The 16,573-nt window shown below is 39.8% G+C and overlaps 1 protein-coding gene across 1 annotated transcript in view; it reads right to left on the bottom strand.

Annotated features, from left to right (window-relative positions):
* The window catches only part of FHIT (fragile histidine triad diadenosine triphosphatase), an 866,513-nt gene that overhangs the window by 153,689 nt on the left and 696,251 nt on the right, over positions 1–16,573 (bottom strand). Inside the window, exon 5 of the mRNA XM_063123429.1 lies at positions 6,746–6,814. Coding sequence (XP_062979499.1) covers positions 6,746–6,814 — 69 coding nt within the window. The remainder of the gene's footprint in view (positions 1–6,745; positions 6,815–16,573) is intronic.

Raw genomic sequence — 16,573 nt, 5'->3', positions numbered from 1 at the left:
TCACCCCAGGATTTTGCCTGGTCTAGCTATGGCCTGAATTTCTTAGGATAAATCAGGTTCAGTTCATGTATGGGTTTGAAATAGCTAAATTAGGTAGGTCTGTATTAAAATGTGAACTAAACCCCCATCTCTAATGTAGACATGACACCACCAGTTACATTGCTGTGATGCTTCTAATAAGGCTTTCAATTCATTCTGTTGCTACAACACAGTAAGAGAAAGTGCATGGCCCACTGAGAAACTGATGGGCACTCTCTCTGGAAGTAATATCAGTCTCAAATAAAATGCATTAAAATGTTGGATACTGTTATGACACCAATATATTGCAAAGTACCAGGAGATTAAGTTCCCAGTACATTACCTATTCAGGCAGTGGCAAAATACTGTGTGAAAGGATCATCTCACCGTATTTACAGCTTAGGCCTGCAAGAACTCACAAAGAATCTCATCAAAGCACGCATTTCCAGCTGATTCCATTTTCAGATTCAGGCAGCACACATAATTTGGATATAGCTCAGAGAAGCAGATGAGCTTTTGAACCCTTTTCTGCACCGAACACTTTCTGTCTGAAAATTTAAGGATTTCACTTCTTTTCAAACAAACCGGCTGTGGAAAGGGCCATTGCATGAATATGTATCTCAGTGCCCTAATAGCAATGATGCATGGCCAAGAGAGAATGGGACAAGAGGGAGATTGTACAGAGGACTTTTGTGCAGCTATATCCTACGGTAGGAAGCATGGATGCACAATCATGGGAATGATTCTTCAGAATTAGAGAGGTATGATTTTCACTCACCAGGATAATAGGATCCAAAGCCCAAAAATTGGTGTTGTGTTGGGTGTTGTTTAAGGATGTCAGAGAAATCCACAATGGAATCAAATGAGTTTGGATTTCTATGACTCCGACCTATATTCTGCAGCAGACCGGCTTTTCCAGAGCCACGTGGATTCTGCAGACTTGTGGAGCAGTTTTTTTTTCTTTCCTGAATTTTATGCAAAATTAGTCATAGAAAAACATGTAATTTTGTGGGTTTTCTTCTTTTTTTATATTAAAAAAACACCAATTGAAAATGCACATTTCCCACCCTAGGCTGAAGCATGACAATGCACATTTTTGGATGGGTTTGGCACATTTTTCCAAGTGCAAATTCAGGAAATTGGGGAAACTTCAATTCTATCAATGGATGGATGGCAGAATGAAGACACCTGACAATCCAAGAAATGGAAGCGGAACAGATTTTTCAAAATCAGTACATCCCTAGTGTTTTTAGTGTTATTGTTATAGATTATGAGAGAAAAGGATTGCAGCAAAACAGAAAATAACAAAAGTTCTAGCAGGGACAGGGTTAACATGGAAATTATGGAACATGGCTGAGATGATAAAGCTAACCAACTTGAGCAAAGTTCTAAAATGGCAGAACTACCCAAAAATATTGTGAAATAAGACGAAACCAACTTAGCCAATGTCAGAAAGTATTTATTTGGATGCAACAGGCACCTAGTAATATTTGTTAACTATGTGTGTTCCCATACACAGTGATTTGTAAATGTCACATCTGATTTTCACATTATCTTTATATTATGTTTTTGTTTCAAGTGACAGAAAAATTGTAATCGAGTTTGTATCTTTAAAAAAATAAAAAAGAAAGTACCTTTTTAAAAACAGATTAACAAGACGGCCTAGATCCAGGATCTAGCATAAGAGTCCTAAAAACACCTTGTGTAAGTGCTCCAGTTAATAAAACAGCATTTGAAAATAATGCATTGCTAGATCTCTTTAATGGGCCAGTTAAACATACATCTTACCATATTATTGTGTTAAGTATTTCCCTGATTATTTTCCATTGATAATTTTATAATAGTAACATCCATGAAACATAAGCAGTATCTACTGATAGCAGCGTATATCAAATTTATCAGTCATTTGGACCCAGGCCTCCAGAAGTATGTGCCAATCAAACTCCTACCCAACTCCAAAATTCTGTCCATATGCTATGGTACACTGAGTGACATGCTGAACTAGGAAGTTCGATCATATGACAACAGTTACACTTTGGCATGTGATGTGATGTGCATTCACATGAATAATTCATTTGATTTATATTACTTACATATTTGCCCAGGTAGATAATTGTGCGGGGGCAAATATGAGCGCTGAAGTTCATTAGAATCAAATAATATTTTAAGTGATCCTCATCACTTCAGAGGTATGTTCTGTAGACGAAATGGGGAAAGTTTATCCTGATATTCGGCGAATGAATATTCATTATCTATTTTGTTTACTATTAATCTACCCCCTTCATCCCAGGGCAATTTGGATAGATGTCATATAAGCTCAGGACCTTCCCCCACCCCACCCCCACCCACTGTGCCAGGATTCTTCCACAAAAGCTAGTGAATGTTGATCCCCAACAATTGAAAAGCTATTTGGAACTACTATAAAATATATAATATTGGAAGTTCGGGGAGAGTACATGATAAGTTCTGGAATTCTCCCCCTGGGAATGCATTACTATAACAGTTACGTTTCTGTGTATGTCAAACAAAGGGCCAAGATTAGAACTATGCTTATTGGTCCATTCAATGTTACCTCTGGAAAGCTGACCTGATCTGATGGCATCATTTGAGTTGGTTATCCAAGATATAGCTAGAAGACTGAGATGAAATTGCCTGGTATTAATTTTAGTTCCTATAATAGACGCAATTTTATTTTCAGATTTGTTTTTTTAAATAAAGTGCCCTTAGTGTTCGAATAATCTCTACAATCGTAAAAGTGCTACTTACACCAAGAGAATCTGGATGAAACTTTATTCTCAGTTTGCTGAAATTTAAAGCCTCAATTTTGGTGAAAATCCTCCAAAGATTCCGTGTGTTTTTGAAATGAGGACTCACTGCAGCTCTATCTCACAAAATTAAAAGCTCTTTGTCCCGTTTCCCCACTACACCTAGTAGTAGTCAGTCCACCAATTTAAGGCACAGGATATAACAATTGTGATACACAGCAAAATGGTCTAAAGCTGTATATGGTCCATGTGGTGACTCGCAATGAGGTAGAATTTCTGGATATCATCATAGAGAAAATTTGGTATCTGAAAACTTTCTAAGTGGTGGGCCAGTGGAGTGTTGGACTTGGATGAAAGAGACCTGGGTTCAGATTCTACTCAGTCATGTACCTCACTGAAATGTGAACTGTGCTTGTGTTGGATGATTAAACAGGATAATCCTATCTATGGCCATGGATAGATGAGGGGGTTGGAGGACAATGAACTCGCAACTTTATGATCCCAAGATTGTCACCCTGGTCTACACATGGTGTGCGACATCGCGGCTGCCATTTAGGTTTTTTTTAAAGGAAAAGGAGCATACGAGCACTCAAATGAAATGGTGAGTTGTTGTTGTTTTAAAAAACACACCTCGTTCTCCCTCCCACCCCCAATGGGCACAGAGCTCCTGAGGAGCGCCGTGCCCCATGCCCAGTTCCTGGCTCCTCATATTTACTTGCAAGGAGCCGGGACATACCAGCAATGACAGGGCACACATTCCGCGGTCTCAAGATCGACCCGAGATGGTGGAAAAATTGGGGAAAATGGGTAGGTCAATATCGCAGGGAAAGGGAGGGATCATCATGCAGAGCGTCATGCACAGGGATGATCCTGGGGCGATCATCGGGATATCGCCTGGTCTAGCCATGGCCTATATTGCCCTGAGCAACCTTGAGGAATCACAGCTGTGCTATAGAAATGGATAGGTAATGTGTTTCTGTTTCCATGTTTGCCTCCTGAACTTCTTCTATAGACCTTTCATTATTTATTTATTTATTTATTTATTTATTTATTTATTTATTACATTTACTGCCCAATAGCCGGAGCTCTCTGGGCGGTTCACAAAAATTAAAAGTTAAAAATTAAATTAAAAGTATAAAACAACAGTATAAAACCATAATATAAAATACAAGCACTGAGTGATTTGAGGAACATTTCATAGGAATCTTAAAGTTTATTCAGTAAGGGTTCAGTAGCCCCAGTACTGATAGCTTTACAAATATCCCTATTTTACAAAGTCATAAGATTATGAAAGCCAACATTCATTCCCCAGTAACTGGAAATTGTTCTGATATTGAGAAGCCATCAAGGAGACTGAAAAGAAAGAATTTGCATGTCTGTTCCCCCCCCCACCTCACTCACGAAAATGGTTTCCAAGGAGGGCTAGCTAAAGAGGCGGTGGTGTGTGACAGTCAAAGCTCAAGGAAGCTATTTTACCAGCAACTGAAATTTCCAAGGGTGTTTGGAAATCAGCTTATGAATGCGCTTCTGTTCCCCAGTTAGGCTTGACTGAAACGGAAGCCAGAAAGCTGCTAAGTCTTATGCGGAGCCGCTTCCTCCAACCCACCGAAATTGAAAGTGATTCCTAATAGGTATTCCTGTGCCGCCAAAATGATTTAGCATAATGCGCTGAATGAGATCGCTAAGTCAAAATATCTTTCCCTAAGTGATTTTCTTGCTGTGTCTCTGAATGTCAGAGGGAAAGAAGGGGACGTCGCATGCTGAATATCATTGCTGGTTTAAAAGTTTTACACTGAATAATTCATACTTGGGAATAGATGATCTTTTCTTCCATGTATAATACAGAAAAGCTTAGCAACAGTAATGTCATTAAGCCGAGGGTTTGTACTTGGTCTTCTTTGATACTGAGATCCATTTTGACGACAAAATGGCAGCAGCCTACCATGACGTTTGTATTGTTCTCCACCATTTGTGTTGATCAGGGATGGCCAATTTCAGTATGATTCAGGTGCTACATTATTTTTTCAGACACTGGTGCAGGAGCTAGAAAGGTATTTTGCCCTGCAATGTCACCCCCTCATGGGCAGTCAGGCTTTGTAATAAAGTTATTATCACCAAACAGAAGGAACTTCACACTAAGGATGAGTGAGAATTTTGTTTCAGTTGAGTTTTGATATAAATTGCTTCAGATTCACAAATGTCTTCATAAATGGAACAGGAAGAAATCAAGATGATGATGATGATGATGATGATGATGGTGGTGGTGGCGATTTAAAAATAGTGGATGTAGGAGAAAATGAAACTGACATTGATCTATCCAGGACCTGGGCTTTGAGTGCTTAGCTCTGAAAAGTCTGGGTTTGAATACCTGTGCATTTATCCATCTTGGGCAGAATCAACACCACTGCTTTATAGTGGTATTGAAGTGCACTGACAACTGTTGGGGCCCATGACACATCTACACCAAGCAGGATGTAACACTATGAAAGGGGGTTGAAAGTGGTATACGGTATATGTCATAGGCCCCTGCACTTCAGTACCACTATATGTCACTGCACTTCAGTACCACTATAAAGCAGTAGTGTAGATCCTGCCTCCATATACCACTTTCATACCCCTTTCAGAGTGCTATATCCTGCTTGGTGTAGATCTGGCCTTAGTGCTGAAAAGACTTCCATCTCTTTCTTTCCTGACTGGCTGTACCAATTGCATTTGATTCATGTACATGGGTAAGAATTTTGTCTTCATATTCAGGATAGAAATAACTTGAGAGAGATATTTGTCAATTTCCCCCCTTCTCAAGCATGCTGCACTTGTGATATTTATTTATTATATTTCTATATCGCCCATAACCCGAAACATGCTGGGTGGCATAAGTAAGCTCATCAATTCAGTGGGTAGAGACGTAGTTCCCTAAAATACAGGTTAGCACCAAATTTTTGTCTTTCCAGAATGTGCATGAGTTATCAATATGGCTCAAGTTACCAGAAATACTGTGAGCAAAACGTTGTACCATATCTTGGTTAAAAGTTGATAAGATCACTAACAGTTGGGCATCCCAATGTGTGAAACCATTCTGCAGGGACAATACTAAAAATTGCCAATTGCCAATACTAAAAATACAATACCCATTCCAGACTCAGACCCCCTTACGTCACACAACAATATCTGATTGATTACATGATGGCCTCACTGTTTCAAGGAAAAAGAAAGCTAGTTCTCATTCTCTCTCTCTCTCTCTCTCTCTCTCTCACACACACACACACACACACACACACACTGTTGAAACAGCAGTCATTAGGAACTCCAATCAACAATACTTGTCATGAAAAATATAAGAAACTTCCAGAATAACTTCCTTGTGCTGAAATTTGGCATGACACATCAACGTTCATGCTTGATATTCTTCCTTAGCAACAAACATTCTTAACAACAAGGGTGGACAGAAGGTCAATTGGGATCTTCTGGGAGATCAAGGGGTGAACTGAAGTGGATTGGTAAAGTTTTCTGATTCTCAATTGTTTAATGATGGCAACAATAAATTGATTCCTCCTGGCCCAGATTATACCACTAAAATAAAAAAAGGCTAAGAATGTAAGCAGGAGTGAATTTTGGGTATGGGAGGATTGTGAGCTCCATTCAATTCAGCTCCAAAAAGTAATTCCTATTCTCAAAATTCTTTAATTCTAGGTGTATGTCTTTTATATTTGGCTTTGGTTGGTGGATCTTGATGGGGTCTAGTAAGAAACAAAGTAGATCCTGCAAACCAGAATTCTGCCCACCCTGCTCTGCAATAGGATCACTGGGATATAATAGGACCATCTAAAAAATCTATAGCAAAACTCCCCACCTGTTTTGTAACCATATTTTGAAAATGGAAAATTCAGCAGTTTCAGACTCATTTTTAGATGGCATCATCCACTGAAATAATCAAGTGATAACTTTTTTGAGCTCAGACCTACTTCATCGTAGATGTTGTCATTCTTGCTGAAATCTCCAGCCTTCCTTGGGAGTATGTGAACATGGACATGCTAAAGTATGAAAACAAAATGAAAAGAAACACACACAAATTAACATTGATCATCATCTGCTAGTGAAACAGATTTACCAGAGTTGATATTGTTATTGTATGGCTATGGCTGAGTTATATGGCTGTAAATGGTTGTGTTTTATGACTGTAATTTAATCTTTTGATGGAAGTCACTTTATGAGGGTATTTGGCCTAAAGGGTGGTTTATAAGGACAAGATCCAAAATTTAATATATCATTATATGACAGGATAGTACCCAAGCTTAACAACAATAACAACAACAACAACAACAACAACAACAGAGAGCTTCAGCTATGGGGCAGTATATAAAGGTAATAAATCATCATCATTATTATCATCCTCATCCTCATCATCCAACACAGGTGGCAAGTGGAATTTAGCGATGGACCAGCTCACCTCTTTCCAGTCTCGCCAGGTGCTCACCCATTTTCTGCCAACACCACTTGGTTCATTGCCTGAGCCACTGGCCAGTCCTGTGAGATCCCAAGAAGTGCCATGCCCCCCTGTCCCTTAGCGTGCTGCCATTTTGTGTAAAAATGGCAGCTCGAGGTTTTCTGGAAAAGTAATGTTGCATGAATGGTGGCTGTAAATGGACCATTCACACCTGTAATGTTGCGTAAATGGACCCTTTAGCGCTGTCATTTATGTAAAATTAGATTTCTGGAAAACCCCAAGCCACCATTTTTATGCAAAATGGAAGGCTAGGTGCTAGGTGCTCATGGACCATGCGGTACTCAGCAAATGGACCTGGCAATTTGTGGCGGCTCAGCAAGTTTTAAAAGCTTTTAAAATTTGATATTGTTCTGACTTTATACTGCTAGTTTTACCCTACCCTGTGCCTGTTTGGTGCATTCTCTTCCCCACCTTATTGTTTTATTATGATTTTATTAGAATGTAAGCCTATTCGGCAGGGTCTTGCTATTTACTGTTTTACTCTGTACAGCACCATGTACACTGATGGTGCTATATAAATAAATAAATAATAATAATAATAATAATAATAATAATAATAATAAGTGCAGTCTGGGAAATTGAGGTTGGAAGTTTGGGCCATTAACAACAATTTAGTCCTGGAGTCTCCAATATGGTGCCTGTGGGCACTACTACATCCACCAGGCTATGCGGAGGTGCCCGCCAGATTAGTTTTCCCCCAATGCAAATTAATAGAATGATTTATCTTCACCCGCCTGGGTGGGGTGGAGGGTGAACTGCCATGTGAAGAAATGGCACGGTATTGGGAGCATAATACACACCAGTCCAGAAAGACCTGCACTGGTTGCCAGTGCAATTCAAGGTGTTGGCTTTGACTTTTAAAGCCCTAAATGGGTTAGGACCTGGCTATCTAAGAGGCTGCCTGTCTCACTGTAAATGAAGCCTTTTAAGGGTGCCATTCACTGCAGAAGCCCATTTGTCAGGCATCTGTGAAAAGGCTTTCTCTTGTGTTCTCCTCCCTCAAAGCAAACCTCCCAGAAGAACTGCAATTGACCCCACACACACACACACACACACTTCCGTGGCATCTTTTCCACTTAGCCTTTCAAAATGTGTATTTTTAATGTTCTAACCCTGTGGTGCCCAATTAGCTAAGTACTGTGGACCCCTTGTTTTTCAAATGCCAAAGGATGGACCCCCTCCTTTTGAAAAATTTGTTACCTTTATGGTAGTTACCATTTTGGAGAAAATAAGGGGTAGCCTCTAATAAGCAAAGGATTTTAGGTATACTAAAAACAGACCATAAAATTTGTGATAGTTGTGATATTACCACGCAAAAATGACAATGATTTAGTTAGGAATATAAAGACGAATTTAATTTTACTAATGTCTAGTTTACAATTGAACAAATTATGACTTGTCTAGCAGCTACTAAACCTAAATGTGTTGGGAGAAATCATGCCTCCTTTTGTCCCAAACAATCCCGTCCACATCCAGTTCAATATTTCCTACTTTTAATCTCAAATCTGGATCAACATCGAGCCGATTTCTCTGCTTGTTCTTCATATAACAAAATGTCAAAAATGTTTGTTCACAAAGATATGTGGAACAAAAGGGAACTAGATGTTTCAAAGCTTTTTCACCTAACTTCTTATAATCAGGAAAAACCTTCACCCAGAATTGGTCCAGTCTATATTCTTTGAAAAATGATTTCAATGAACCATCACAATGAACCATCACATCAACACGTGCACCTTGCTCTTCCGCAGATAGAACTGTTAGTTGCACATCACCACATTCAAAAGGATTCCTTATCCATGAGCTTTCAGGATTAGTTGCAAGGAAGTAATCTCTGAAGCTAGTCGCTAAATCACGCAGGTGCTCAGTGATGTTATATTTTACTTCTGGTAGGAATTTGTCAATACTGGACTCCAGAAATGAATAGTGAATATGTGAATGGTGCCACGGATGCCCTGGGTGGGTTACGCGGACCTCTTGGGGTCCACGGACCACCAATTGGGAACCACTGGTCTAACTATTTTAATGTTCTTGCATTGATTGTTTTATTGTTTCAAATTATTGTACACTGCCTCGATGGCTTTTCAGCAGATACGGCGATATATAAATGTTAATCATAAAATAAATCAATTTGTTGAATAAATTAATAAATACAATGTATTTTCACTGTGATTCCATTATTAAACACTGAACTCCCCTGACATTCATTTTTCAGAAGAAAACAGTAAATCCATTCTTTAGCTCTATGTAAGAACTCCACAGAGAAAACAAGAGGATGAGAAAGAAGAGAAAAACTCCATGGCGATATGAGATGTTAAGAGGAAGTTGAGAGGCTCCATGGAATTATTAGAGGCTGTCAATCTAAGTTTCACATCTCATTGAAATGACAGCATATCACATAGCTGATTGTCAAGTCTTTGAAAGTGACAAGTGTAAGCATTTCCCAGCCTGGATACCAACAAATAGATTTAAATCAGGGGAATAGTATGGACTACTGTCAAGTATTGGTGGGAGAGGAAGTGAAAGAGATTTGAAAATGTAAGAATAGGCCTATTTTGTGCAACATAGCAGCCCACCAAATGTCTCTGGGAGTTCACAAGAAGGAGCTGTGAAGTCTTCGTCTGCAATTTGTTCAAAAGCTCTGATATTCAGAAGTAAAGCTGATGGGGAAGGATAAGAGGAGAAAGTCTTCATGCCCTTCTTGTGTAGTCTGGAAGCATCAAATTAGAGAACAAAGACAAATCAACACAGGTTGCCATGGCATTATGGCAGGACGCTATCATGGAATGTAAATCAAGGGGAAAGGCAGCATCACCTTTAGTGTGGGTTTTGCAAGTCTGTCCAGACAAAAGTGGGCAACTGACTTGTCACCACATAGGCCAATATAGTAGCTAATTTACATATTATATAAGTCATCTCACTTAAGCTACATACAGGGGTCATAGGCCACAGCTGGAGAAGGAACTCTCACTGAATTGTATGGGCCTAACTCCCAGGCACGCGAATACAGCATTGCATCCTAAATACTATCTGTATGAATTGGGTTTTAAAAGTTATATTCTCTCTGTCTCTCTCTCTCACACACACACGTATACTCTGGAGCATTAATAAAAGGGATAATGGAAAACAGATGGAAAGAATGTAGAGAACAGTTTTCCTAATGACTAGGGTGACCATATGAAAAGGAGGACAGGGCTCCTGTATCTTTAACAGTTGCATAGAGAAGGGAATTTCAGCAGGTGTCATTGGTATGCATACAGCACCTGGTGACATTCTCTCTTCATCACCAAAGTTAAAGTTGCAGGATCCCTGCCCTTTTGACCAGATACAAAAGAGGTCAGGGCTCCTGCAGCTTTAAATGCTGTGATGAGGAGAAAATTTCACCAGGTGCTGCATGCATACAAATGATCCCTGCTCAAATTCACTTCTCTATGCAACTGTTAAAGATATGGGATCCCTGTCCTCCTTTTCATATGGTCACCCTACTAATGACCACAGGTGAGCTAGTGCTTGGGATATATCTGACCTAGGAGATGGAGGTGAAAGAGTGTTGAATGGCCCAAACCCGGTTGAAAAATATCACTAAACAGCTGGAGGGAAGGCCTGTTCAAACTATATTGCAGCCTTAGGGGGGGAATTATAATGTTGCTATCTTAGCCCTGCATCTGGATGTGTGGCCAGATCTGCACCAAGTAGCATATAACACTTTGAAAGCATTATTATTATTATTATTATTATTTATTTATTTATTTATTTATATAGCACCATCAATGTACATGGTGCTGTACAGAGTAAAACAGTAAATAGCAAGACCCTGCCACATAGGCTTACAATCTAATAAAATCATAGTAAAACAATAAGGAGGGGAAGAGAATGCAAACAGGTACAGGGTAGGGTAAGCAGGCACAGGGTAGGGTAAAACTAACAGTAGAAAGTAACAGTAGAAGTCTGCACAACATCAAGTTTTAAAAGCTTTAGGAAAAAGAAAAGTTTTTAGTTGAGCTTTAAAAGCTGCGGTTGAACTTGTAGTTCTCAAATGTTCTGGAAGAGCGTTCCAGGCGTAAGGGGCAGCAGACGAAAATGGACGAAGCCGAGCAAGGGAAGTAGAGGCCCTTGGGCAGGCGAGAAACATGGCATCAGAGGAGCGAAGAGCACGAGCGGGGCAATAGTGTGAGATGAGAAAGGAGAGATAGGAAGGAGCTAGACCGTGAAAAGCTTTGAAGGTTAACAGGAGAAGTTTATATTGGATTCTGAAGTGAATTGGAAGCCAATGAAGAGATTTCAGAAGCGGAGTAACATGGTCGGAGCGGCGAGCCAAGAAGATGATCTTTGCGGCAGAGTGGTGAACAGAAACCAACGGACTGATGTGAGAAGAAGGAAGGCCAGAGAGAAGAAGGTTGCAGTAGTCCAACCGTGAAATAACCAGTGCATGAACAAGTGTCTTGGCAGAAGAGACAGACAAAAATGATCGAATCCTGGCAATAGTATACAGGAAAAATCGACAAGATTTAGCTACTGCCTCAATATGAGGAATAAAGGAGAGCGAGGAGTCGAAGATAAAGCCAAGGCTATGAGCTTCCTTGACCGGAGTAAGCGTAACATCATTGACAGTAAGAGAGAATGAGAGATGAGGAGAAGGTTTAGGAGGAAAAACAGTTTGAAAATGGTGAACTGCCCAGAGAGCATTGGCTATGGGGCAGTATACAAATGCAAATGCAAATGCAAATGCAAATAATAATAATAATAATAATAATAATAATAATAATAATAGGAATGTGTCATGGACCACAACAGTTGTCAATACCATTATAAACTGTTATAAAGCAGTAGAACATAAGAAGTGTCATGCTGGATCAGACCAAGGGTCCATCTAGTCCAGCACTCTGTTATTATTATTATTATTATTATTATTATTATTATTATTATTATTATTTATTTATTTATATAGCGCCATCAATGTACATGGTGCTGTACAGAGTAAAACAATAAAATAGCAAGACCCTGCCGCATAGGCTTACATTCTAATAAAATCATAATAAAACAATAAAGAGGGGAAGAGAAGCTGAACAGGTTGGCCACTGTTCACACAGTGGCCAAACAGCCATCGGCCAGGGATGAACAAGCAGGACATTGTGCAACAGCACCCTCCCGCCCATGTTCCCCAGCAACTGGTGCACACAGGCTTACTGCCTCGAATACTGCAGATAGCACACAACCATCAGGGCTAGTAGCCATTGATAGCCTTTGCCTCCAGAAATTTATCCAAACCCCTTTTGAAGCCATCCAGATTGGTGGCCATTATCACATCCTGTGGCAGAGAGTTCCATAATTTAACTATGCGCTGTGTGAAGAAGTTCTTCCTTTTATTTGTCCTGGATCTCCCACCAATCAGTTTCATGGGATGACCCCGGGTTCTAGTATTTTGAGAGAGGGAGAAAAATTTCTCCTTGTCCACATTCTCCATACCATGCATAATTTTGTACACCTATGTCTCCCCTTAGCCTCCTCTTTTCTAAGCTAAACAATCCCAGTTGATGTAACCTTCCCTCATAGGAGAGATGCTCCAGCCCTTTATTCATTTTAGTTGCCCTTTTCTGCCTGTAGTGTTGATCCTGCCTGTGTTAATGGGAGGAAGGGAGGGATTCCACCTTCAGGGTCTTCCCAAATAACAGCCTTGCTCCCCTGCTCTGTGGACTAAGGAAAAGATACATCAACTAAGAAAATCATGGGGTGGGGGAGTCAGGGGAACAATACACCTGGTCTGGAGTAGGAATGTATGGGAATTCCTTTTGGGGGTTAATTCCTGACAGATTTTACAAGTTCAGTCTTCGCATCTATTCTTTTAATGTGTTAAAAACAACAACAACAACAACCCCAAAACAATCATTTTCAAAATTGGGGGGTGGGTGGTCAGAAATCTGCTGCACTCTGCCACCACTTATTGGAAGAGAAACCCTGCAAAAACCCGTTGGACTTAAATGGAACAGAATCCTCAGCATCACAAATTCGTAGTCTGGAAAGGTGGGGGTGTTCTTGAATGCTGGAGCGGGGAATCCATTAATTCCAATGTCCAGGGCAGCTGCATGTATATTGACTATTTAAGGTTCAGCATTACCCCTAGCTGCAGGGGACAATTTGGTAGCTATTCTTTGAGTAACATCTTTGTGTTAGCCTCAGCAAATGAGACCTTCACTTCACAGTAAAATCCAGGTCCACAAACTGATGGCTCATTAGAAAATCTAATGCATATCGCTTACTGTGCAAGGCTCAGCTTATGAGGGCCATTCACTCATTGGAATATAAAGAAATCGCAGTTGGGGTGGACTTAATGAGGTGCTCTAAACAGTTCTCTTGGCTTTTCCAAGCTACTCTACTGACAGAAAGCTAATAATTCATTATTTGCTGTTACTATTATTGCTGCCCGTAGTTTCTGATATAAGCTGAGGATGCTTTTTTAAAAATAAAAAAGGTTAAAAATGGTTCTTTTGAGTAATACATCAGTGATAGTGTTCTGATAGTGTATTATACTAATACATCACAAGAGCGATAGTGCTCTTATGATGTATTAGTGCAATATATCATCCCAGCATCATTGCCCTGATGATATATTGCTCAAAACCACAATGCAACCTTAAAAAAGCTCTTTGGTACCACTGGGCCCTCATCTACACACTCACTTGGAAAATTAAGGGTCCGTTGAAGAAAAGTATAAGAAAAAGGCATAGTAACATATAGACAGTAAAACTGGTCAGAAACTTGAGGCTTCTGAGGAACTGTGATAAAATTACATTCTTTCTTCTGGAAGTTAAGCTACAGTCCTGGGCCAAATCTATACCAAGCAGGACATAATACTTTGAAAACAGTTTCAGAACTGTATATGTAATGTGTTCTGCACCCGAACAGTTGTCATAAACTGTTGTAAAGCAGTAGTGTAGATCCTGCCCTGCACAGTTTGGTTGCTTAAGTCACTTAGGATTGTCTCTTCCCATATGTACCTCCCCAGCCCCTAAGATCATCTTCAGGGGCCCTTCTCCATAAGCCCCTGCCAAAAGAATTGAGGCAGATGGCTACCAGGAACAGGGCTTTTTCTGGCATGGCACCCTGGCTGTGGAATGAATTCCCTAGAGAGGTTTGCCTGACACCTACATTGTGCTGGTTTCAGCATCAAGTGAAGATGTGGTGATACCCACCTTTCTGTCCCTTAGGTATGTCTCGGTTTGTATGTCTAGTGAGTGCGGAATGTTTGACTGAGTGGGTGTGGCTAGTGAGGCAGTGAGAGAGGGGTTGGGAGGAGTATAAATAGGTTGGCTGAGGGGATTGTGAGTTTAGTTTTAGGTGGTTGTTTGGTTTGAGTGGAAGTTTTAGTCAAGCTTGTGCTTCGTGAGGGTCTTTGGGGTGAGGAGTGAGAATTTTAAGGGACTTGGGATTGCTATTTTGAATATAAAAATATGCAGGTTTGATTTAAATTGAAATACTGAAGATCTGTTAAATTTCAATAAACTTTACTTTGTGTTCTGTTACCACAAACCACGTGTCAGCTCGGAGTGATTACCTGCTATATTACACAGTGCAAAAACATCTAAAAATACACCTGCTGTTCCGTACCTCAGGAATAGAACCTATTTGCCAAAACCCTTTACCTTGTTCCCTCACATATAGGGGAGATGTTGCGTTGTTTTTACCCTTTCCTCAGGCTTTTCAAGAGGTGGCGCTTGGCTTGAGAAGGGTGTGCTAGGCAAGGCCTTCTGTTATAAGGTCAGTGTTGTCTCAGAAGACATTTCTATTTTCCCAGTATTTTAGCATCCTAGTCTTTTATCTCTGCGTTTTAATGCTGTATTTTCAATCTCTGCATTGCTGCTCAGGTTTATTCTGGTTGTACTTTTATATTGTGGTTTTAAGCTTCCATATTTTTACATTGTGTTTTAGTTTGGCTAAAGAGCTTTGGCTGTTGGGTGGTTTAGAAATGAAATGAAATAAATAAATAAATTCCATTGCAGCAAATGGGTTTTAAGTAAACTAACTGTGTGCACTTTTTTCAAACAATTTTTCTTTCATATAACGTGGTTTTGTGTGCACTTTCCCCTAATATATACATTTTTGAGCAGACTTTTTCTTAATATGCATAATTTACTGCATTTTTTTTTAGTTGTGAACTGTGTTGCAAAATTCTGAAAAGTCCTGTTTGGGGCATGTAGATTTGGATGGTGTGAACTGGTTAAGTTCATATTAAAAAATCAAACCAAACACATTTCTCCTTCACCCCTAATCTATGCAGCTATTGTTCTGATCTTATGAGAATTGCTGGAGCCAATCAAAGCTGTGTTAGAGCAGAATAAGCAACATCATCAACAGAAAGTTGCTGGCCCAAACCTTTCTCTAGAATACAATGACCCTGTTTAGATGAAACGTTAAGCCATGGTGGTTAAGCATTTTGAGCTAAACATTATGACTTAGCATGTCGTGTGAACCATTCCTAACCATAGTGGCTACATAACCATGGTGTAGCCACATGGTGTAGCAAAAGGGTTAGCGGACTAACCATGGTTTAGCGTTTTGTCTGAACAGGCCCACAGTTAAACTTGGACTTGTAGTATGAGAGAGTGACAGAGACATGTGCTTTGGGCATAAGGATATGACATGTGCCATTAAGGACTACTAGTCTCAGAGTTTCTCATGCAGGGGGCACTGAAGTTTTAATTTCAGAATCAAAATACAAATTATTTTGAAACATCACCTTGACTTGCCAAGTTTCATTTCAGAATAACAACAACAATAGACCAAATTTCTACTCCTTACGGCTCTACAGTTAGGCCTAGCAAAATCTCAGGAAGAAGAGAAGTTTCCAAGCAAGATTCCAGGTTGCCAGAAGGTGAGAATTTATTGCCCTGCATCATTCTTTAGCCTTCCACACGATCACAATATGTTTTGCAATTGAGAAATTATACTTATTTTCAAAAAAGTAATTTATACATGGATTGTAATATTTTCTTTTTTTAGGATATGTGGAACTCTACATACAGGGGTGTTTTGTGTCCCCATGTGCATTTTTTTTAAAAAAAAACAAAAACAAAAAAACAAGAGGCCTGATCCAGGCCTTAGCTACATTTACCTGTCTAGCAGGATGGAGGGGTGAAGATCTCATGATTTTTTAAATGTGAGATCTCCCCCTCAGTTCACACGCAGCACACCACAACCTCAGATGGAGAGGCAGTGCACCCACCATTTTGTTTTTTTAAAAGGGACAGCAGTGCATGAGCGCTCATGCGCAAAAGGTAAGTTTTTTTTTTAA

The sequence above is a fragment of the Elgaria multicarinata genome, chromosome 3 (genome assembly GCF_023053635.1).
Source record: "Elgaria multicarinata webbii isolate HBS135686 ecotype San Diego chromosome 3, rElgMul1.1.pri, whole genome shotgun sequence".
In the NCBI taxonomy this organism is placed as follows: domain Eukaryota; kingdom Metazoa; phylum Chordata; class Lepidosauria; order Squamata; family Anguidae; genus Elgaria; species Elgaria multicarinata.
The sequence above is the reverse complement of the archived record's forward strand: the minus strand, read 5'-3'. Positions and strand labels throughout refer to the sequence as shown.